General features: G+C 39.0%; 1 protein-coding gene across 1 annotated transcript; it reads right to left on the bottom strand.

The window, feature by feature from the left end:
* Positions 1–690: 690 nt before the first annotated feature.
* On the bottom strand, positions 691–23755 carry LOC134498906 (cystathionine beta-synthase-like). The gene is made up of 15 exons (XM_063305290.1): positions 23577–23755; positions 21696–21802; positions 20079–20213; positions 17344–17423; positions 15578–15709; positions 13784–13853; positions 12766–12857; positions 10830–10961; positions 9695–9779; positions 8232–8337; positions 6660–6734; positions 5334–5468; positions 3687–3795; positions 2295–2379; positions 691–931 (listed from the first exon to the last, which is right to left on the bottom strand). Exons 1-15 carry the CDS (start codon positions 23753–23755, stop codon positions 771–773), a joined length of 1683 nt encoding a protein of 560 aa, XP_063161360.1. The 3' UTR covers positions 691–770.
* Between the last annotated feature and the right edge of the window lie 539 nt (positions 23756–24294).

Raw genomic sequence — 24294 nt, 5'->3', positions numbered from 1 at the left:
AGTTCTGCCAGTCCACTGAAATCAAGAGGAAATGGACACGAATATAATTTCCTCCGCCTAGGAACCTTTGTTACTGAAAAGTTTGGGAGATTAAATTTGCACTGATCAATAGTAACAGGTACAACCTGTAGTCACCCATATAGGTAAGATTTTTCTTCTCTGGGCCAAGTATCACACACGTTCACCCTACTGCCAGCGGAACCATGCCATTTCAGGCCCCCTTTACAGAGAACTTTCTGTATGTTCTGTATGTCATTTGGCTACTTTCACTTTATTCTTCTGCTAGCAGATTGTAAAATACATTTATCAATCAAACATACAAAAGAAAATGTCAAAAGAAATCAGGGCAGCAAGACCTTAGAGAATTCACTTACTACTATTTTATCTCCAAGAATCTTATTTTGAAAACGTCACAGAATACCATCTTGTTAAAAACTATTCCCAGATCATCCTAATCGCAGATTATTGCCAAAATTGTTATTTAGAATGACATCAAGTAACCAAGAACAACTAGACACATTAATAGCCAAGAGGAGCTTTGATCACACCAACATGGCTGCCATCTTGATTTGAGTATAGAAAACTTCCTGTATTGCAGGGGTGTCTGCAGGGTATGGTAAAAAAAATCAAGATGGCAGCCATGTTGGTGTGATCAACGCTGGTCTTGGCTTTTACGTGTGTTGCCCCATCACAGCCACCATCTTGATTTTTTTGACCACACCCTGTGGATACCCCTGCCATACTGTAAACCATAAATTAAATGTCTTCAGTTATTTTTTTCCCAATTCTGGAAAAGTCCTTTCATAAGCAGATTTGGATAATGCATTTAGATCCTGGGCTTTGTTTTTTGGGGTGATAAAGCTGAGCAGATCAACAGCTGTGGCCACACCAAATACCATCTGTTTCATGAAGGAGATGCCATCTGCTTTGTCTGGAAGCATACAGAAAAGAAAGAGGATTATATTTACAAATTAGAATGAAAGAAAGCATCCAGTGGTACCTTGTTTAATTCAAGACTGACTTCAATCTTAAAACATAGCAGAGGCAGACAAACTTGTCTCACTGATTGCAAGTAGTCCATCAGGCCTCACCCTCTTTCCTGCCAGATGGGGGTAGAAACCTGGAGCCTGTCATACCTTTTTGTGCACCAAGGAACACAAGTTTGGAATGGAAGGCCCAATTTCTTCCGTCATCCCCAGACCACCGATCATTAGGGACAGACTTTGTTGTTAAACAAAGATATGTTGTTACATATTTGGGCTATGAAAATCCAGATGACCCCCCACCCCCCACAAAAATCATTAAACCTGTGTACATAAAGAGGTCCACATAAGACCAGACAGGCACTTCAGAAAGCACTGGTCAATAGGCAGAGGCTCTAATGAAAGCAAGGGGTCTGGTTTCTCTTGCAACCCAAGCCAAAATAGCCATGGAGGGCAGTTCCTGCATCTGGGTGCATGCCTGAAGGGTGCATGCCTGCAGTAGCCTAAATGGCCAGTCCATACCAGGAAGATCCCATAATTGGTATTGTTCACCACTCCATCAGTGAAGCATGCTAAATCATATGCATAGCCCAAACTGTCTCAGGAGAAGAGAGAAAATAATAATTCAAAAATGAAAGAGCTAAAGACAACCTTAAGCTGCCTCAGATATGGCCTGGGTGTGAGACAAAGTCAACATCATAAAGACACACCATATAAAAATGGTTACTGGGACAGGTTCATGCTGCAGTGAGGGTGTTATGAGAATGAACCAGAATACTGACTGAAAATCCTCAGTGCCCTATAAACTCCCTTCATTGGTATTCATTAAAACCAGGACCTCTGCCAAGGTAGTCCCTCAATAGATCTTCTTCCTTATGAGTGGTGCAAAAGCAGATCAGATATATCGCTGTCTACCTCACCCATCATTCCTCGCTCCAAGGAAGTGCCCTATGGGGCCCAGCAGGCATCTTGTTCTGTTCTTTATATTCCTGTGGCAAGAATGTTTTGGCAGGGCTCTCCAGAGAGCCTACCAGTACTTCATACTTAAGGATCATCCCCTGGAGCAAGGCACTGGATCTGGCAGTTATTCCAGAGATTTCCACATGCTGTGTTCTTGCAGTAAGCAGATGGGAGAGGCCGATCTGCCAGCCTGCTTAATTCTTTATCTGAGGTATGAATCTCAGCTTGCCTTATTTGATAACTAGCTTTAATTTGAACACCTCCTAAAATCAAGAGATGGAAGATTTCAAAAGATGAGGATGACCCTCATTCATGGGACTGTTTTTAATACTTACTGCTATTGGTACTTACATTGCTCCAGTTCATGCACTATAATAGCAAAGTGTTCATTTTCCAGGATACGTGAAAGCTTTCCCAGGGTGTCATCCAGATTAATCTGTGGATCCCAAATAATGAAGTTATTCAAATAGTTACTAGCAGCCCAAGATCAAGTTCACCATTCAAAACGCCTTCCACATATTGTCCTGTTATAAGCTAGATCTTACATGGACAATCTTACATGGACTTATTTAGTCATTTTGCTGCTGCAGCAGCAGCAACATTTATCACTACCACTTTTATGTTAGTCAAAGACCAATCCCTTTGAAAGATACCCACCCACCCCTAGTTTTTCTGAGGAAGGAGAGAAATGGGGCTAATAGGATTATGGCATGGAGGATCCAGCTTATATGAAGCTTTGGTGATGAAAGTCTCAAATCCAAGGAAAGATCCTGTGTTGAAGTCTAATTTACATCCTATATACCCATAACTATGTTCTCAGTATCCCTAGGCATGCATGTACCTCAACCATGTTTGCACATGCTTACTCAACTAGGCTTATACTTCAGGGTTTTTTTTCTTTCTTCATAACTTTATGTATTTTTTCTGTTTGTTCTTTTTTGTATACAATTAATAAAAGCATCTTTAAAAATGTGGCTACCCTGTGTTCACAATCCTTGCATGTCAGTACGAAACAACTTAAAAGTCCATCAAGTGAAGGAATAACATGCATGAATTCTTTTTCACATCCAGAGAACACACCTTGTAAGAACTCTCAAGCAGGAGCTCTATCTTTGTCTTCCTACTAATACGTGAAAAGTTTCTGTATGCGATAGGTGGAACCCCTCTTCCTTTTCCCTTGGCCTTGCCTCACCTGCAGTTTATACTGGCAATCCTATTGTTCACTCTTAGTTACATGACACTTGATCACAAAAAAAACAACAACTTTTTTCTGTAAACTGACAGGATTTAGCAACTACAGGTAAAAAAATTGCATCATCACCTGTTTTAGAAATGGTGAGGTCAGGTGACCTGCTGCAGCATACAACCAGAGGTGTGCCTTGAGTGTGTGAGAAGGATGAGCTCATGTCCCTTTCTTTAATTAATGGGCTGTTGGCATACACTAGCCATGGTATTCATCAGACACTGATCAGACACCAGCCAGACAATATTGGCATCCAAATCCTGAGGTTAACGTGTGTGGTAAGCAAGGCACCATAAACACAAGATGAGGGCCACAATCTGGATCCATTTTTGCATGGACTTAGTGATACATTACATTATTTATGAGGTAAGGCCCTTTCTCTCATGTAACCCCCTTGGCCCTCAGATTATATCCATAATTTCTGCCTCCTACTTGTCCTGTTCCTTAGACACATGTGGATGCTGTTTTGCAAATCTTTCAACAGGGGTAAAGATAAATACCTTTGAAAATTGTTGATAAGTGACTTTCATGACTGGGTCTGAGAACTGGGCATTTCCTGCCAGGATCGAGGAAAGGATGTTGGTCACAGTCACCATTCCCAAGATAAGGCTTCAAGAAAACAGCAATTTTTTTTAACATTCAGAGAGAGAGAGAAAGAGAGAGAATAGACAAAATATTGAGGGGGAAAAAAGAAAATACTTCATTCTTGCAAATGCTGTGATCTTATTTAGAATTAATGGATATATTAGTTAGAAAACGTGTACATTTCCTAAACTAAGCTTACTACTTTCTGATACAATTGATTAGGACTGGGAGAAAAGATGCTTTTCTCAGTTGTAGAAATGGGATTTAATTTTAATCCTGTCTTGGGATGACAGGATGAGTGCACTGCTTTGTTAACATGGGATATATATTTCTTGTTTAACATGTGCTAATCAAATTATTTGCTAATACACATTCTCTGGACCGCTTGTGGAAATCAGCCTATAGATTGACTCACACACACTGGACAGAAGCATAAATAAAGCCAGTTTGGTCTAGTGGTTAAGGTGCTGGGCTAGAAACCAGGAGACTGAGAGTTCTAGTCTCACCTTGGGCATGAAAGCCGGCTGGGTGACCTTGGGCCAGTCACTCTCTCTCAGCCCAACTCACCTCACAGGGTTGTTGTTGTGGGGAAAATAGGAGGAGGGGGGAGTATGAGGTATGTTCACCGCCTTGAGTTGTTTATAAAAAGATTAAAGGCAGGATAGAAAATAAATAAAATAAATAATAAATAATAAATAAATACATGACAGAAACAGGGAAAAGATCTGGTAACCTGCTGTAGAATATGAAATCTCTGAGCAGTATGTATTTCAATGTTAGTTCTTTGAAGATGAATCAGTAACTGTAGCAGTTAAGATATTCTTCCATCTTCTTTTAATATGGCATCAAGTAATTCAAGAAAAGTAAAGAAAAAGTCCATGCAATTTTTCTGCACTGTGTAATCCAGGCGGGAGGGGGAGGGCCCTTCCTCCTTTCCTTTTCGCTGGACATTTAAATATTCAAATGTAACACTTAGTAGCAAATCTTGTCCACCAAAGATATGGCACTTGCATCAATGGAGCATTGAATGGGGGTAGGAGCGGTGCGTGCAAAACTGATTTGCCAGAAAGCCATTTTTTGCTGCTTTTGTTCTATTTTGTTTTGTTTGGAAGGAGACAAAGTGGAATCCTACCAAATCCTCCATGTGCAGGACTGAGTCCCTAATGAGTTTGCTGTTCTAAGTATCTATTTAAGGATCCTCCTAATTAAGGGAATTATAGACGATTCTTTACTGCCTTAGGCCATAAAGCTAGAAGAATTATCTTGAAGATAAGTGTCTGCTGAAACAGGACCACAGTTTTGCCTAAGACAGAGGATGATAACTCATAGCCACCAGCTGGCAGCCCCTACCCCACAACATTGTTCTATTGGTATTTGGTCATACCTTTTTGTTTTTGCTTCCCCTAAAAGCTGTTAAATGAATAGACTGAGCTTCTTCAAGATTTAATAGTTATGTCGCCCTGTAAAAGTTCTAAAAGAACTTTTAAAATTGGCTCTGGGAAAAATGAAGGACCACCCTTCCAAAAAATAGCTGCCCATGCCCAAGCTAAAAAGAAAGTTACCCTGATTCCTCAACAACTGGTGCTTGATTGCATGACTTTTCTTGTAGGATCTCAACTGCTTTTTGACAGTTCACATCTGGGAGAAGAATCAGAGGGGCAGAAAGATTCAGCTTCTGCACTTTAATATTCCACCACCTATCAGACAAAAAAGAGTGTCATATACTGTTACTCCTCTGCAGTCCGAATCTGTTCTGGTCTTCCTTAAATATTGTTCTATATACATAGCTCAGATGAAAGAAGACTGAGATAGAGGGCAAACTGATCTTTGCAAGGGATTTATTTAACTAATTTAGAAAGGAGATAACAGATTTGTCCTTGGTACACCATTTCCTTTACAGATAATTTCTGTGTTTTTCTTTTCAAACTGTGCCTCTCTATAAGAAGTAATATAAGATTTTACAGGATAACATAAAACATTCATCAGTGTAACTATTTTTATTTAAAACACACATACACACACACAAACCCACACAGTTTAGTATAGGTATACAAGGCAAGTTACACAAGAAAACCAGGAATTGCAATGCAAATAGGAAAAGATCACAACTATCACTGCAGCCTGGATGCCACCACCAATAATGGCAACATATTTCAAAAAAATGCCCAGGGTGGAAGAAGTCCTCACAAATTAACTGGATTTAACTGATTCCCATTTTTAAAAGCAATACAGGTACCAAAAGAAATTTGGAAGGGGACTTTTAAGCCATTTAACTTTCTGCTCTGTGCAAGAATCCAAATGAAAGTATATTTGACAGGCTGCTATCCAGCCTCTCCTTAAACACATCCCATGAAGGGGTGCTCAGCACTTCTCTGGGTAACTGGTTTCCACATGGAGGGTTTTTTTTATATAACATTCAATTGGAATCTTCTCTTTGTAACTTAATCCATTATTCTAAGCCCTGCATTTGAGGGAATAGAGAATGCATCTTGGCTCACTATTTAATTTCTTCCTTTTCAGTTTAATTTTTCTCTAAGGATTATATCTAATGGTGTCATTCTGTTGGTAGATGCCATTTCCTCATTGGAACAGAATGAGCACTGAAAGACTGGGGAGAGCAATAGGAATTCCACTGTGCTATGAATAAAAGCTCTCTATAAGAAGTAATATATGCTATGGATGATATTCTAGAGGTGACGGACTCGTCCCTGGGGGAGCTGGGGGTGTTGACGACCGACAGGAAGCTCTGGCGTGGGCTGGTCCATGAAGTCACGAAGAGTCGGAAGCGACTAAACGAATAAACAACAACATGAATAAAAGCTACCATTTGATGTAGCCCTGTATTGGGTGATGGTGATGGGGAAACAGGTGAAGTACATTGAACATACCAAGGATAATGTTCCTGAACTTCATCTTTTAGAAATCCATTCTGGACCATCCATATGTCATTCAAAAACTTAGACCTGGAGATAACAAAGAAAGAATGAAGGCATTGTGTTAAATCTGCTGCTACAAAAGGGGCAAGGCTTGCATTGCAATGCCACATCAGCCATCTTGCCTGTTTTGGTCCTTCCTTGCTGCTGCTGCTGCTGCATTCATTACTGAACAATCTATTTAATTACATTTTTAAATCTTTAAGCTACAATAAGCTTTAAAATTAAGTTCCGATCAGTAAATTAGCTATTATTGGGGGGGGGGGGAAATGAGATAGAATATATATTGCATTTTAGGAGGCAACTGTAGAATTATTTATTAAGAAGTCGGCGGTAAAGCTGAAAAGTTGCATAAAATAAAAGCTGGCCTTATTTTTAGGCAACTGCAACAGACAGCTAATTTGGGATGTCATGAAAAGGCAGTACAGAGTTACTTGTTTTATTATTATTTTATTTTTACTCCAAGCAAAGGACACTTCTGGATTCAATGCGTTTTGACTTGGGCAAATACTGATCATTTTTCTGCTTAGCCAACACAGTGTTTTGTGTTGGTTTTGTTTAATACTGTATGACTCAGCCACAAACAGTATTTATCTAGGAAGGAGCCAGTTTGGTCTAGTGGTTAAGGCAACAGGCTAGAAACCAGGAGACTGAGAGTTCTAGTCTCACCTTGGGCATGAAAGCCGGCTGAGTGACCTTGGGCCAGTCCCTCTCTCTTAGCCCAACTCACCTCACAGGGTCATTGTTGTGGGAAAATAGGAGGAGGGAGGAGCATTAGGTATGTTCACCACCTTGAGTTATTTATAAAATAATAAAGGTGGGATAAAAATTAAAGAAAAAAAAAGAGGGAATGGAGTCAAATATCTCCTTTGCTGCATTACTGAGACATCATTTTTTTTCTGAATTACTATAAATCAGATGTTTTAATACAAAACTTTGGGTGGATTTGCTATTATTAATACTATTAGGAATTAGAAAACCTTACTGCAAATCCTAGAGATCTACCAGTAAATCCAATAGATGAGTAGATCTATAAATCTATCTGTTACCTATTGATGGTAGGGAAACTTTGGTATCAGTGGTTTATTTCATGTTTTACAATCAGAAACAGCTGCTAACAAAAGTATCCCACCTTTCTATAAGCTCTCCCTAAAATTAAGATGAATGTTTGGCCTGCAGGTAGAAAACAGTTTGCAAGTCCCCTCCTTAAGGCCAAGCAGAGGACTCTTCCCCTCCCAGAAAATCCAAATCCTGTCTCGTGCAATTAGATATCTCTTCATGCCTCTTTGTGCAAAGAGAAAGGGACAATCCCATTCTCCATCCATAGAGAGGCACGAGGCAGTTTGAAGAGATGAAGGAAAGGACCAGACCTCTTTCTCTGAAGCGTGAGGTTTTAGGAAAAGTGTGGGATTCAGCAAGGGAAGGATCTTTAGGGACTCTTTTGGCAGGCAGTTTAATGAACATGGGTGTTGCCTTTCACATTCAGTTGAATGTGTTACAAAGAAATGAAACAAGACATTCTCTTACATGTAGTTCCTCACAGAGTCAGGTAAGAGGACCACACAGCGCTGACCTTCTTTTAGCTGCTTGGCAGCTTTCACAGCTACAGACATTGCACTTCCTGCACTGCCTCCTATTATACAAGCCAGATGACACACACATTACTCAGCAAACCAGAAAACAAGGAAAAGTAATAGCAGAACACTGAACATAAAGGAGAATAAAGGAATGTGAATTTGGGCCTTGTAAAGGTCTTCCAAAAAAAACATTAGACCTTGATGCTTACTCATTGTGGTGCTTGCAATATTGCAACAAACCAAACGTATTTCTTTAGAAGCCTTTATAACCTTGTAAAACCAAGCTTGATTGTACATCAGTAGAGTGAACTCCATAAATTCAGCCTTGTCTGTTTTACTGGAGGTTGACAGAAACCCATTTTAATAGCAAAAGGACACATGAATCGGTGGTACTGCATTGAGCAAGGACTTTTGATATTCTGACACGATATTCCTATGTTTTAAATTGTTTATTTTGTTGTAAACTGCCCAGAGTCCCCCTTTGGCAGGGGGATGGGCGGTGACAGAAATTTGAAATATAAATAAATAAATAAATAAATATTGATCTAAGAATCCAGCAATGGAGCTTTGCAGATCCTGAATCTTCTTCCTGGCCATGCATTGTGAATAAGCAGAATTGTTCATATACTAATGTTGTGGAACTCAGTTTTGGATTAGATGCTATTCCATTTAAAAACTTCCCTGAATAAGTACATAATAAACAGTTTTCATATCTAGTAGATACTTCGATCAAAAGTTTGTAAAAATGGTGGGCATTACTACAAGTGAAGGAGTTATCCTTGCCAGTATTCACAGCTTTTTAATGTAATGGCTAAATTATTTCTCTTCATTGTACATAGCTAGAGGACAGACCCCCCTGAGCTGCAAAGCATCCAATATAGAAGCCTATTCTATAAAGCAAAGCAGTGGTTCATGGTTTTAAGAGGAACTTTGCACCATTTGTGTGCCAGTTGTAGCCATTTCTAAAAAGGAGGCTGTGCTCATGTAACTCATGCCTTTGTCACCTCATGGCTGGTTTTTTGCAAGTCACTCTACATCGGCTGACTGTAACCATTCAGAAATTTCCACTGGTACAATATGCAGTAGTTGGGGAGGTTATGGACACATTAATTTTGCTCGCATCATCACTACTACGGGAGCTGCATTGCCTGCAAGTTAGCTTCTGGATGCAGTCCAAAGTACAGGTTGTCATCTATAAAACCCTACATGACTCAGGGTCTGGACATCTCCAAGACTGTCTGCTCTGAGCTGTGTTTCCCCTCCCCCCCAGTAAATACACTATTAGCACCTATATAATTATTCGATCAATATAAAAACTATATGGTCCTTACATTTTTAAATCTTGATTTACTTTCATGCTTAGGAGCTACTGTAAGTAAAGTTTTCTGATGTTTATCATTGTGCAGTACTTACCACAAAGCAAGCCCTCCTCTCTAATTAATCTACGAGCCATAAGGAAGGATTCTTTATCATTGCTTTTGTACCACTGATCTATTACCTACCAAGAATACAAAAGGTGAAATTTTGGATTTCAGCAATTTTCAGTAATGATGGGCAAATCTTTTTCATTCACTTTAACAACAAATGCAGCACAGAGTGTTACATAATAATAAGACAATTGACAGCATGTTTCAGAAAGTGAGAAATTTTTAGTACAATTGTATTGGTTACAGCTGACATGAGGTTTTCATCTGGCTTACAATCTGGGTCATAATTCCTTGACTCTTCCTATGTAGCTGATGCTGGGAATCTCTTGGGATGACGGGATGAGTGCACTGCATAGGCAGAAATCAAACACATGCTTCTTGTGCAAAAGGAGGCCCTCCCCTGGGCTGGGGTCAACCTTATGTTTATTTTACTTCACATATTCATATTTTTTTCATTTTGTCCATCTGAACAACTATATGAAAGTCATTTTGTATAACCTTTTTCTTAATATATACATGTTTCAATTTTTTTTCTAATAAAAGCAAGGAATATAATGTATTTGTATATTAATTTCACTAATATGTATATACTTTGTCTGAATTAGTAGCTTCCAAAAGAATGATTGAATGGATGTACACCCACTTCTTGTTTAGCGACTACCTCAGTTAGTGACCATTTGCAAATATGCAAATACGGAGTAATAAACGGTAATGAAAATTTGATTTTCTGACCAATGCATGCATTTATGACCTAATTCCATGCGCTTGACAACAACGCATGCTGGAGTGAGAATAATGCTGGAGAGAACTTTATCTGAATGAGATGGTAGCAAACAGTGATCTTCACAGCATCTCAGTCACATGTTCACTTAGTGACTATTTTGCTTAATGACCTGGTTGTTGGAACAGAACTTGGTCACTAAACAAGGAGTGAGGGAGTGTGTGTCTGTGCAGATATATATCTATATATAGATCTGTAGATCTACCCTGTATAGATATATTGCTATATCAGAATCAGCAAATAATTTTAAATGAATCCTATGTAGATCCTGAAGCTGCTTATTCTCAGCATCACAAACTTCATTCTTACGTCTGCTGATATTTGTCACATTGGGACTTACGGATCTATCAAGGACAGTCGGGATAAAGTCATGACCAATCCCTTCCACTTCCATTGTTGTGTCCTCGGCTGACACTGCATTTAATGAGCTGGGCAAAGCAACAATGGAGCCTTCGGGATCTACTCCAACAATCTGTGAAGGAAGATAAACTATTTAATCCCATTCATTTCTTCAGTCAATTATTTTCTATAAGTAATGTCGAAGTGGTGGGAGGTTAGGGGAGCTTTTACAGTTGGAGGCAAATCACTGGAGTCTTGTGGAGCCTTTAGAATAATCTGCTTATTTACATATGTAAAATAACAGATATAACAGGGACACAAAAATAAAGTCACAGGAAAGCCGTACTGTTATAGCACCTGCATCTGGGGACAAGGGAGAGTAAACAGTAACAAACCAGTAGACACAGCCAGGTGATCGAAGCCCTGACCCTTTTCAGTTTGCCTGGCTCGCATTGCCCTTACATAAAAAGGAACAGGACTTTGGTTGCCCAGGTCAGGCCTCCATTTTGACATTATGAATGCTTCTGCTTTTTAGTGAAACTAGGAGTTTCCTACAACATTCACCTGGCAATCTGCAGTCCTCAACCTTATTGTATGGCCCCTTAATCCCAATGGAGGCAGCAGTTACAGTCAGGAGGAGCAATGGAAGTAAAATCAAGGAGAAGCAGGTCCAGATACAAGTTTAAAAGTTTATTCATGAATTTGATAGACTAGACATCCTTCAGAAAGATACTGTAGCCATGCCATCCCATAGAACAAGGTTCCTCAACCATGGCAACTCTAAGCTGTGCGGACTTCAACTCCCAGAATTCAGCTTTGCTGGCTGGGGAATTCTGGCTGGCTGGGGAATTCTGGGAGTTCAAGTCCACACAGCTTAAAGTTGCAAAGGTTGAGGAACCCTGCCATAGAAGATCAGTTAGCCATAGTTAGGCTTCTCTTTCCATTGTTTCTCTGAACTGTAGCCCTCTTTCTATGGGGGTTAAGGAAAACAGTAAAAGACACAGGAAATAGGGAACCCAGAAGAATGAAGGCAGAGGCAGGGTAAAATGTAGTGTGCGTGAAAAATTAGGTGATGTGCATGAGAAACACCAACCAGCTTTATAACTGATGCTTGGTCCATAGTGCCAACAGCATCACTTAACATCACGGAGCAGCTTCTAAGGCCCAGACACCTTGACTTGGTCCACCTATGTTAGTGATGGCCCACCTGGCACACGGCAGCCATTGGGAAACTTGTTGGAGATGTTGACAAATCAGCATGCCTCATTTTAGCATATGTATGAGTTGCTCTAGGATGCAGACTCTCTATGTGTGAGGAAACTGTTTGTTGCCACTTCCACTTTCTCTCTCTCTCTTCCTCCTTCTTCCACCAACCGAGGGGGCAGCATGCATGCTGCTCTCTCTCCCTCTATTATGGCCACGTGCTTGAGCCTTGAAGAAGGATTTTTCCCATTTTCTCCATGCAGCTCTTAGCAGCTATGAGGGCTAAGAGTTCATTAAGTTTAGGGAGCAAAAGAAACAAAGAATCTTCATTTTTCCACCGAAGATAGATATAACTGAACCAAGAATAAAATCAGTAAGACTATTTTTACTTTTAAACCTACTTTGTCTAAGTGTGTGATTCTTTATGCTTGGGAGGGCCAAGTGTGTAAGATCAATAACCTAACATGCTCATTAAAGCTATTTAAGATAATATTCATTTTCTATGCGCAACTTCTCCACTGTGTTAAGCTCTGCTCCATTCAGTGGTCCTAGCTGCCCACTAATGGCTTCAAAACTAGCCACTATTATCATTCCCTGCAATACCCCAGAACAATGCAACATAAGAGCTTCCAAATGGCAGCAGTTCCCAAGACCCAGTTGGGGTCTGATGATATGAAAAATGTTCCCAGGGTCCAAATAGCTGATCCAGGCCCAAATAGCTAAGACCCACGTACTCTGCATGCAGGGCATTTCTCCTTCAACTTCCTGGCAACACCAGTGATAGTACCACCTGTGCCTGCTCCAGCCACAAACATATCAATTTTGCCTGTATTTAAGAGAAATTAAATAAAACAATCAGAACCAAACAAAAAGCATGTAACTATATTGCAAGAGGGATGTTCATGCTAATATATAAGTTCAAACATTTAACCACTATTTGCTGTATGTGATTTACTGCAATTTTCTGGTATTGTGCTTACATCTGTGTTTAATGACATGCATCTGCCTTTCACATCCAGCAGGTAGCAGAACCTGGCTGGCTTTTGCTGATCTTGAAAAGCTAAGTATGACAGTATCTGGTTAATGCTCAGATGAGAGATCACCAGAAATCCCAGGACTGTAAGCCAGGCTGGGAAGTAAACAAGAACAACAAACTAACATCACAGAAGAATGCAACAGGAGGCCACTTTCATATTATATATTATAACAATATATGGGCATGTCCATGTAGTCACCAGAAGTCAAGCTCAACTTGAAGGAGTCTTTCTATTGTTAGCTGCCTTTCAGCTAAATCATCTACAGCAGTCACTGTTTCGCACAGTGACAGTACAGTAATTCTTAATAAATTTGGGAACAGTTTCTTTTTAAAGGTGCATGTTTACTTTGCCTATTACAAGGTAATAGAGGAGGGCTAGTAATAATTACTTAATTATTACTTGGAATAGTGTGGGCTTCTAACAAACAGGCAGAGTAAGATGCTAATGGATTTGTAAGTACAAATGCACATATGGAATTTCATCCTTCATATATTTCATTGTAATAATCATAAAACTGTAGGTTGTACCTAATGATTGTCAAGTTCACACACAACTGCAATCCAACTGAACTCCTAACAGAAGCAAATCAGTAATGAGAAATGGCAACTCACAATCAAGATTTCTAATAAAGAAAATTGAGTAGCATGTGTTTTCTTTTTATTTAAAGGAAGAAGAAATGTCCACATTATATTGATAAAAGGATTATTAATAATACCATCACATTGCTCCAAGATCTCTTCAGCTGTGGTGTCATAGTGTGCCAATGGATTACTTGGATTTCGATACTATTGTGGAAAAGAAACAGAAACAAAAGAATAACATCTGATAGTCAAATTAGTGGAATCAAATGTAGGTTTATGGAAGAGTGAAGTCTGTGTGTGTGTATGTGTATCAAGCCAGATACCTCTAAAACTATCATAATTAATAGATAAAATTGCTGTTACCCAAGTGTCCTTTCTTTATAAATAAATAATGCTTTATTTATAAAGCACTGTTTACCTGCTACTGAAGGTATGTTGAATGGTTACTCAGGCTCAGTGAAACACTGTGTGAAATGCTACAACGTGTTACATGCAATGTTGCCTTTGAAAATGGCCTGGAAAATGGTTCAGCTGGACCAATAAAGCAAGGCTCAACAGGTATTAATTAGGGTAATAATGCTATATTTTAATACTTACTGTCCTCTACATAAGTGTAATAAAATAGCTAAAACAGCTCTGGTTGCAGGCAAAAAAGCAGCATGGCCCACCCTATTAACTCAGCTAGGAAACTTGCAGCCATCTGGTTCCTCTTTTTCTGCAACCGTCACCTTTTAGTAGATAATCAACTGCTGCTTTCTTTTCAAACTGGTAATCATAAAAAAGTAACAGTTTAAAGAATTGGTTCCTGAGTTTGTTTTCCTTTTACTTCCTTCAACTCTTTTTGTTTTGTGTTAAACAAGCCTAATAAAAGGTTTTGTGCTTAATCTGTATATATAGTTAGTAAATTTTAGGAGCTTGATGATGATGCTGTACCACCCCTTGCTTCCTAATCATCTGATGGAGAATACCTCTGAATGGTGTGTTCACACAGCCTGAAAGACACAGCAATCTCTCCCTCCAGTCAATAGATACACCTTTCTGTGTCGGCAACACATAGCACAGGATAAGTGGGTTGGCCATGCAGTAGCCATTTCTTTAACCCACCCAGATGCTGCAGAGGAGACTGGAAGACGATCACTTTCTCTGCACATCCTACTTTTTTTTCCCCTTCCAGATGAAAAGGTAATTAGAAATCCATGTTCACATACTTAGGGTTGGAGCCACTGCAGGTCTGTTTGGTGCTGAAGGTTAGAGAGTTTGCAGAACAGTTAAGTGTGTTGTACAAACAGGGCCAATAAAAAGATTTAATTTTTACCTTTCATCTAACTGTTGTATGTTGATGTAGAGCAAGGAAGCTGAAAATATATTGAGAAAGGGATACAAGAGGAAGCACGCACCATGTATGTGTGGCCCAAGACATGAACTTTTAATCATTAAATAGCTGGTGTTTTATTTTCAAAGTATTAAGTAAAGCATGGCCCACCATTTTGAAAATCCTGACAGACTTTCTCCATCTCCAGTTACATTTTGTCCTTTTATTTTCTTAATAGATTGCTTTGCTCTTCCTTTGCCCTCCTTTCTATTCTAACAGGAAAGAAAATCCTCCCACGAAAGGGAGTGAGTGGACTGCAGATGTAATGAATCCAAAGGTATCCCTGTCCTGCCCTAATTCTATGCTCCTATAGATATGGGGCTTCCCATGGATTCACTAAGGAAGTTATGCCACTCTGCTAGCAGGAATGCTCTTTGCCAGCTCAGAATCTCTTATGCTCCATCTTGCCTCCTTTCATAAGATCTCTGGAGAAGGTTAGCATTCCTTAGTTTAATACCACAGAGAAAGTTTTGCATCCCACATTAAGTAAAGCAACTGGATGGAAAATAATTAAGAATACACTAATCCAGTCTAAACCTGAAGAAGGAATCTATACCTGATCCAAAATATGTGAGTTTGGAATTTGATTTTTCAGTTTCCAAGCAACACGAACATTGGATTCTGGAGCACCAAACTTGGTGCAGGGAGTTCTTATAATTTCAGCCCCAAGTGCTCTCAGAATATCTACCTAGAAGGAAGAAGAATAAGCCAGAAATGAAATTAATTTTCTGCACTGTAATATTTCATATAAGTTGAGATAAATATATAAATAAATTATATAAATAAATGAAGTGGCCCATCTCATAAAATATTTATTTATTCAATTTTGATGCCATCCAAATCCAAATGCTTCTGGATGGCTCAGAAACAAATTAAAAAGGAAACTAAAAACAAGTGCAAGAGACAGTATCACTGAATAACACTACTGGCTTAGATGTGGCCATTAAAAGCCAGAAAATCTAAATTTATGCTGGCTTATTGGCCTGTTTGGTCTGAGCTAAGACTCCCTATACTTGGTGGGGTATTTCCCAGGGAAGAGTGTATAGGAAGACAGCTGCTTGGATCCAGAGTCCTAAACATATTCCAGTGTACGATATGCCCATGAATCAAGACCTTGTATATACAGGCCACACATAGGAATGTGTAAATAGTTTTGCTTCCATGATTGAAATAAAGGGAAAAACTAAGCATTCACATTACGCTGCTGATGGTGCAAATCTGATGAGCTCTGAGGGGCACAAAAGGTTGCCCTGTCCTGACATATATGCCATGCATATGCATAGGTAAGTTGACAATGCTTCTTTCAGAGAAGTTGGAATAAAACAAAGCACATTACTAAAATCCATGCCTTGTAGTTTGTTGCCACTGTTTCTAATCAGGTACCCTTTGTGCATATTAAGACAAACCCCATCATTCCTAGCAGGCCATTACTTACTTCTAGTCATTCATTGATGGATTCTTATCAGCTATACAAATGATCCCAAACTAATAGGTATTTCAACACCACATTATTTCCATTCCCCAATCTCTGACAAAGCAGTCTGAAGCCACCCTGTGACCTTCACTTCTGCTGCCTTTGGAATTCTGAAAACATGCAGGGAACACCATAAGCCAATCAATGCTTATTTCCAGGGCAAAGTTCATCAACCAGTCATGCTCCAACTTCCTTGAGCTCCAGCAGATCCTGGAGCCACTAAAGCGCCTTCACTCCCCTCCCCATCACAAGGGAAATAAGGAAATAAATTGATTTGATGTAACTGCTGTAGCCTTCCCACAAGAAGAATGATGGAAGTTCTAGTTCCGTGAGGTTAACAGATTATCCCCACCTCACAAACTCAGTTGCCAAGAGAGTGTAATGATTGCCTATTCTAGAACACCATCAGACTCATGAGCAGGATCATAAAGATATCTGATTTATTAAAGAATAGTATGCAGGATCACAAAGAAAGCTGAGAATGAAAAAAGCGCGCCAAATGCAGACTAAAAACCCTCGGTACAAATGAGATCCCTCCCCCTGTAGAATCTTCCCAAGCTCACAATCCCAGGTGCTCCTAACGGCTTCTGATGGTCTGCGGGAAAAGTCCTTGAACAGAGCACATAACCCAAACACATTCCATTGAAATGAACATAGATACAGAGCTTGGTACAAGGTTTCACAGCAGCTCCCTCCCAAACAGAAACGCGTGTCAGCGCCATGGCATGTGAAACGTTACGATGTACAGTGCACATTGAAACAGTGAACATGACAGAGAGAGGCTTTGGGCTAGTGGGAGGAGAGTGAAGAAATGATATTGTTTCTGCTGAGCTGCTTAGGACTCTTACCTTTTCCATACTCATTTTCTCTGGCATGACAATGACACAGCGATAACCCTTCACTGCGGCTACAAGAGCCAGTCCAATTCCTGGTGAGGAAAAGAGTAAGAAATGAAATAAGCAGGAATTGTAGCTGCAAGGTCATTGGACCTCCAGATTCTCTCTCTCTTCCATTTTCTAAATGGAGCAGGTCTCAGATTTTCACTTTTAAAAAATGGGGGAGAATGAATGTTCCTACTTATTCCATTGAAAATCTTCACTATTTTTAGATAAACATGAGTAACATCACAGGATGAAGGAGAGTCATTTCTGCCCAGGGTGGCATTATACATGTTAGCTTGGTACTCTTACACATGCAAGCATTTAGGAATAGGATGTACAGTATATGAGGTACTGTAACGCATAAAGCAATTTATATACTGATAAGTATTTATGTACTGATAAATACACTAGGTTCTGAAGCAGATGAGACCAGAACAGCTGATAGTAGTTGTCATAATAATCTCCCTGAGTCCCAGCTTAAAATGATGGAAAGATCTGTCACACTGAGTTTTCTAAAAGGATATGGCATCTTTTCTGCAGCTGTCTTTCCCATATATGCTAAAATAAAAAGGATAAAGAAGATTGGTTGAGTTTCCTGCAGGATTGAAAACACACTGTTCCTAATTTGTGTTTGTATGTAAGAAAAATGTGCAAATGTTAAGCTGATCTTATGACTCCATGTAGCTGTACTTCAATTTTGCAGGGAATGGGCGATGAGGTGGCAATATTTAAAGATTTAACAATAGATGTTGGTGCAAGAGGTGAAATAACTTATTTTCTTAGTATGAGAAATAACTTTCCTGCAATCTGTAGTTTCTTTGTTACGTACTTCAAAGCATTTATAAAAAAATAGCTGCTATATTTGTAGCTTGAGTATACTGTAAGTACCTCCTAATTGGTAGAATGCAGGCAACAATATATTGACTTGTAAGGTAATATCTAATTTAAAGATTTCTAGCTTGGATAAAACAGCATGAACATGCTTTGGTTGCATTTGTGACATATTAAACAGTGGTATTGGGAGTCATCTTAGACTCACAGCTCCTGCCCAAAGAGTATGCAGCAACTATGGTTAAAAGACCCTTTGCACAGCTTCAGCTGGTGCAGTGGTTGTACCAGCTCCTGGATTAGAAGAATTTCAGGCAGTTACTCATGTCCTAGTCACTTCATGATTGGATTATTGCAATGTGTTCTATGTGGGGCTGCCATAGAAGACCATGTAGAAGCTACAGCTGTTCCAAAATGCAGCAGCATGGGCAGTATTAGGCATGCCTTGATATACCCTTATAATATTACTGCTCCACAAACTACTATGTGAGCTTCCAGGTGCAATTCAAGGTGCTGCTTATCACCTATAAAGCCCTTCATGGCATAGGGCCAGGTTATTAGAGGGATCACCTATCTCCCATGGTTTCTGCCCATCTAGTAAGATCAGGCACAGCTGGTAAGCTTCAGGTCCCTTCAGTCAAAAATGCCACCAATCGGGACCCAGGAAGTGTGCCTTCTATCACTGCACCTGCCTTCTGGAATAATCCATGAAACCCCAGAAATCCATGTGTCTCCCACACTAATGATATTCTGTAGCTCTTGAAAACATGGCTCTTATACTCTTGTATGTAAACAGTGATTTGTTGCAAATGGGAATCTGAAGGATTTGTAATGAATGATAGATTACATAATGCAAAAGAAAGATGGATCTGATTAATGTATTGAAGAACAAGGTAGTTATGTTTGAAAGGGAAAATAAAGACTATGGTTGCAGATTAGATATAAATAGCAAAAAATGAAGCAGGTGCATGAAGTTGAATACCTTGGAAGATTGTTTACTAAAGTTTTAAAAATGTGTGGAGAAATGTTAAGACATTGAAATGCTGGCATAAAGGTAGTGAATGTTGTAGGTCCTGTTGCAAGAAATATTTGGCAAAAAATGGCTGCATGTAAAAGCAGGTTTTATTTTCACTTTGTTACACAGAAATGAGTCTTATGCATGTCAGGAGAAGCAAAACAGTTGAGCACAGTGGGAATGGTTTGCTTAAGAAATGTGTGGTAAAGCAAGAAGAAATACTGTAAGATTAAGAATGAATGGGTGATGAATAAATGTGGACCAAATACAAAAGAAAGTAACCAGTACAAGAAAAACGCATTGAAGTAGTGGTTTATAGAAAGAAAGAGGATCAAATTAAATGAGGATCAAATTGCAAAACTAAATATATGAAAGAAGAGTGAACAAGTCAAGAATAGAAGAAAGACAGGGAAAGTCATGGATGGATAGAGCTGATGAGATTCTCAGAAAGAGAGAGGTGAGAAGCTCAAAGAACAAAATGCAGTGTATGAATCTGTGTTTGGATGTGATGGAAGCAAACAAGGATGGTTTGCAAGGATAGAAATATATGGAAAGTTAGAGTGAATGGTATTACTTTTTTCTGCACTTTCCATCATGTTAACTTTCCCTAAAAGGGAATGGTGTGATGGGTATATATGTACATATATAAGGTGCTATATTTGATCTAAATCAGCTTCTTCAGCCTTGAGCTCTTTAGATATGTTAGCACTGAAACTCCCAAAACTGCCAACCAACATTATGAACCCTAGACTGTCTGGAAGATGCCAAGCTGTGGAATGGATAGCAACCTTTCATGACACAGGCCAGTTTTTAAAAACCTACTTTACTTTACACTGAAACCATTTTTACATTTTTATACCTGTATTTCCTGATGTAGGTTCAATGAGTGTATCTCCTGGTTTTAGGGTACCAGCTCTTTCTGCATCCTCTATCATCCTTAAAGTGATTCGATCTTTTACACTCCCTCCAGCATTGAAGTATTCGCATTTGGCCACTGGAATTTCAAAACAGGAACAAATGAGAATTTGGACTCACAATCTCTGTTCTTGCCAAAACTTCCAAAGAATGATTCTAATATTGGGGAAATGATTTAAAGATAGAAATATGAGTCACCTTTAACCATACATGCTACAGAAATTCATATTCCAGCATCTTGTATATTCAGATATTCAGTACATCAGTCTAGAAAAAGCAATCCTAATATACTTTTCTCCATCTTCAATAATACAGGAAGGACTTTTAAAGGATTTTTAAAATATTAGCAAGTTTATTCTAATATTGTTGACTACACAAAACTGTCCTGGATCACATCAAAAACCTATCAAGTGTATCATCCCGTTTCCTACAGTGACCAACAAAATCAATTTATCAGGAGATTGAATGATGGCTGTCCTACAAAATGTGTAGTTTGGGCTGTACAAAAAGAAGGATATAAATCTAGTAAATAAATCAATAAATTTGGCAGGGAAATCTGTTAGCAGAACATGAGGTCTGAGCCCATAGTGTAAAAAGCTGATGGTCTCAAACCTGTTGTTGTTGTTGTTGTCCCTTAATAACCAATATTCAAAGGCATGCTGTTTCTGATCATGACCAGCATTAAAAAAAATGTCCATATGCAAATAAAGGCTTCCATTTAATGTATATATTTGGATGCCTGATAAACTTGGATGTTAAATTTTTCCTGCAAAAGTTGTCAATTTGTTTTCCCCATAAGACAAACAGCATTGAGGTAGGAGAGAAATAACAGAAGGAAAGGATTAAACATCTCATCCATTTTAAGAGCCCTCTGAGTAAAAATCAGTTTATCAAGAGACTGAATTGGGGCTGACCTGCATAATGTATAGTTTGGCTCCAAATTACTGTTAGGTTGGAGAAGGGGGTTAATAAATTAATGAGTTAGCAGAGAAAATGAATGCTTCTTAGGAAGAACAAAATTGAGCATTAGAATTACTAGCCAACAGCCAATGAAGCACAAGCAAAAGTATTAGAGTTCTATATAGCATGTATCCATATGCTATCTCTCTCCATATTCTATGTATTAGAGTTCTAACATACACCAGTATATTAGAGTTGTTTCTTCAGACAACTGTCCATCTTTCCTCATCTCTTTTTACTTGTGCAACCAGTATTTCTTATTAAGTGTCAGGTCAGAGTGCCCAATCTGAGGTCCCTCTAAAAATCACCGCCCAATATCATTATTAATGTGGCAGAAAGGGGAAAATATTAGTAACCATGCTCAATATATTTAATTTAAGTAACTAAGTTAAATTGACTCACATTTCATTTTTGCCCTGGTTCTGCCCATACTCTGTCCCACAGATGTTTTGGACTCTACCCCCAATATGCCACTTCAGCAGCTGTTTGCTGCAAAATCTATTATACAGCCCAACCTGCATATTGGAATGAAAAATTTTCCTCTTCACTCCCACCCTACATTCAACAGCATTTCAGATGACTTACACAAAGACGTACTCACAAAGTTCACACTTGAGACCATAAGCTTTTGAAATCTTGTTGACGTGGACCAGAGGAGTGTGTCCAATTTTCTCTAAGATGTTTGCCAAAACTTTTGGTTCTTTTTGCCTGCACAAGGAAAAAGAACAACAACAAAAAAAACCTTGAAATGCTTTATTAACTCCAATAAGAAATGACATCCTAAAGTAAAGCCTGACATCTGATTTATTTTCAATGGTGAGCAAGAGGAATGGCAGTGAGATACATCAAAACTTTTTGGGTACTGATCTATCAGGATGTTTTTCTTTATTTGTGCCTCGGTGTGTGCGCTGCTCCATCAGACTGTTTTTATATGATATTCCATGTGTCCAACAACAACAGTATTGTGGTTTAGTTCTTCAGACGTGCATCACTTGGAAAGATCACCAGTATTCCCAAATAGGGCATTTCTGAAGACAAGTATGTTTTTTTAAGCAGCAGGGGTCCCTACCAGGAGGCGGAGAAAAGTCAAGGTGGCCACTACTATGTGATCAAAACTCCACCCTTTTTAATGTGCTCTTTGATAGATTTTAAAAAGGGTGGGGGTCTGATCATGTGGTTGTGGCCACCATCTTGATTTTTGGACCCCCTTCCTACATAAACCTGAATCCACTGATCAAAAATGTATTTTTCTGAAGAGGTGGAACAACTTGTCTCTGATTAGCTACTTATGGGAGGTAAGGATGGCTACTTCAATTGGTGTCAGAGAACCACCTTCTTTCCTTCCTGCTTGCAGTCTCTATAAAGACTTGGGAAGGGGGAAAGGCTTTATGCGAGGCTCTGCAGACCAGGCATTCTCCCTTCTTCGATTACATAGCAAACCTGGCTGGGCTCAGATTATGGAAGAACCATAAAGGCTATCTCCTATTGATATTTAATTTTGTAAAGTACACTAGTATGTTGTGAACCACTTTAGGCATTGAAAGCACTTGTGAGAGGCTGAGGGTCCAGCCGATTCTTCCATGCCCCCTCTGGCCTCACACTGAAATGGATGCAAGCCCATGGCTTTTTCTGTGCAAGGGCATCTGATTCCATCATTCAGCTATGGAGGACTCTTATGCAGGGGCATCTGTACATGCAAAATAATTTCCAATACTGATCATCTGGCAGGTGAAGCCAGGATTAGCATGGCACCGGAACATTAAGGTATTACAGTAGCTAATCTGCACCTTTACTGACAGACTGAGTTTTGGAACAAAGCTGGTAACCTATTTCTGGTATATGTCACTTTCAAAAGTTTGTACTCACTATTCATTCCATTTCAACATCTGCGCATACTCTCTAAGATATGCATTTAAACACTTCTTAATTAGTATTTTAAATTGTATTTTCTCTCCAAACATACATTTAAAGGTATGCTTTGATTGTTTCCAAGCTGCGGCCAAACAAGTTCAAAATCCAATGACATTAACAAGTGTTGATCACATCATTTTATCTTTGAAAATAATGTAGAAAAGTTGCATAAATTTCCTGGGGTAAGCTCAAGCTAGTGTTCCACCCTCTCCTGGAACAGGTCATAGTTGTCCATCTCTCTCATCTTGAAACTCTTGTCTAAAATGCTTTTAATTTATTTCTACTTTCATAACAAAAACAGAAATGAAGGAATAGACTGACATATATAAATGAAGCCTGAGCACGCTTCTCTTTGTACAGGTGTTTCTTTTCTGTCAGAGATCTGGTCAAGCTTGACTAAGGTAAGAATAGTCTTCTAAAGTGTTAGAAGATAGGTAAGTTTAGGGCGTAGAACTCTCTGCTGTTCAGAAGCAGCACCTTATCATATCATGCTGCCGGTGAGCCAGAGGTATCTCTGTTTCCTGTTTGAGATACAGTTTTAAAGCAGTCTTTACTCTAAGTTGCTACTTACTGAGGCACATAGTGATGAGGTGACTCTGAGATGGATTTTCCTTGTTTCCATGTGCATCTGCTGGGCAGATTGGGACGAATCCAGGTGTTACTGGTTTTGACTTCTGGGTTTTCCACATCTCCATTGAGGAAAGGACAAACACTGATTGTTTTAGTTGAAGTGTAAACAGAAGCCATCATAAGCTTAAAAGGGAATATAGAAAAATGAGCATTTGAACAAAAGCTTGAATTCCAGTAAAACAGAACATACCTAGCAGAAGGAATCTTTTTGTTTAAATATAGTTTTTTATGTATTGTAGAAGGTGTTACTACATTTTGCAACACAGATAGCATTTTTTACAGCTGAAATGAATTTTTATTTTTGGCAGTTAAAGATTAAAGGAGGGCATGTCAGTTTATTTATTTCATATGGCATAGCAGAATACAGCATGATAGCATAAAAGTTCACAGAACAATATATAAAATGTGTATAAAATATAAAACGTTGGGACAGTAGATTATTTTAAAAACTTGCAATACAAATAATTAGTAAAATTATAAATAGAATTAAGTTATGTATGAGCAGTTACTAGAGTGGCTAAACCTATGGCTGAATATCTAGATCATTTAGCCATTGGACAGCAGTGCCCTTAAGATGATGTAGTCCTTGCAGGGAGCCAGGGGACCTTCTGAGGGGGCATTCCATCGCAATGTAAAGTTTGCGGGACATCCCTGCAGTC

This window comes from Candoia aspera, chromosome 5 (assembly GCF_035149785.1).
Source record: "Candoia aspera isolate rCanAsp1 chromosome 5, rCanAsp1.hap2, whole genome shotgun sequence".
NCBI classification, from domain to species: Eukaryota; Metazoa; Chordata; class Lepidosauria; order Squamata; family Boidae; genus Candoia; species Candoia aspera.
This window is presented reverse-complemented; position numbering and strand designations above follow the sequence as displayed.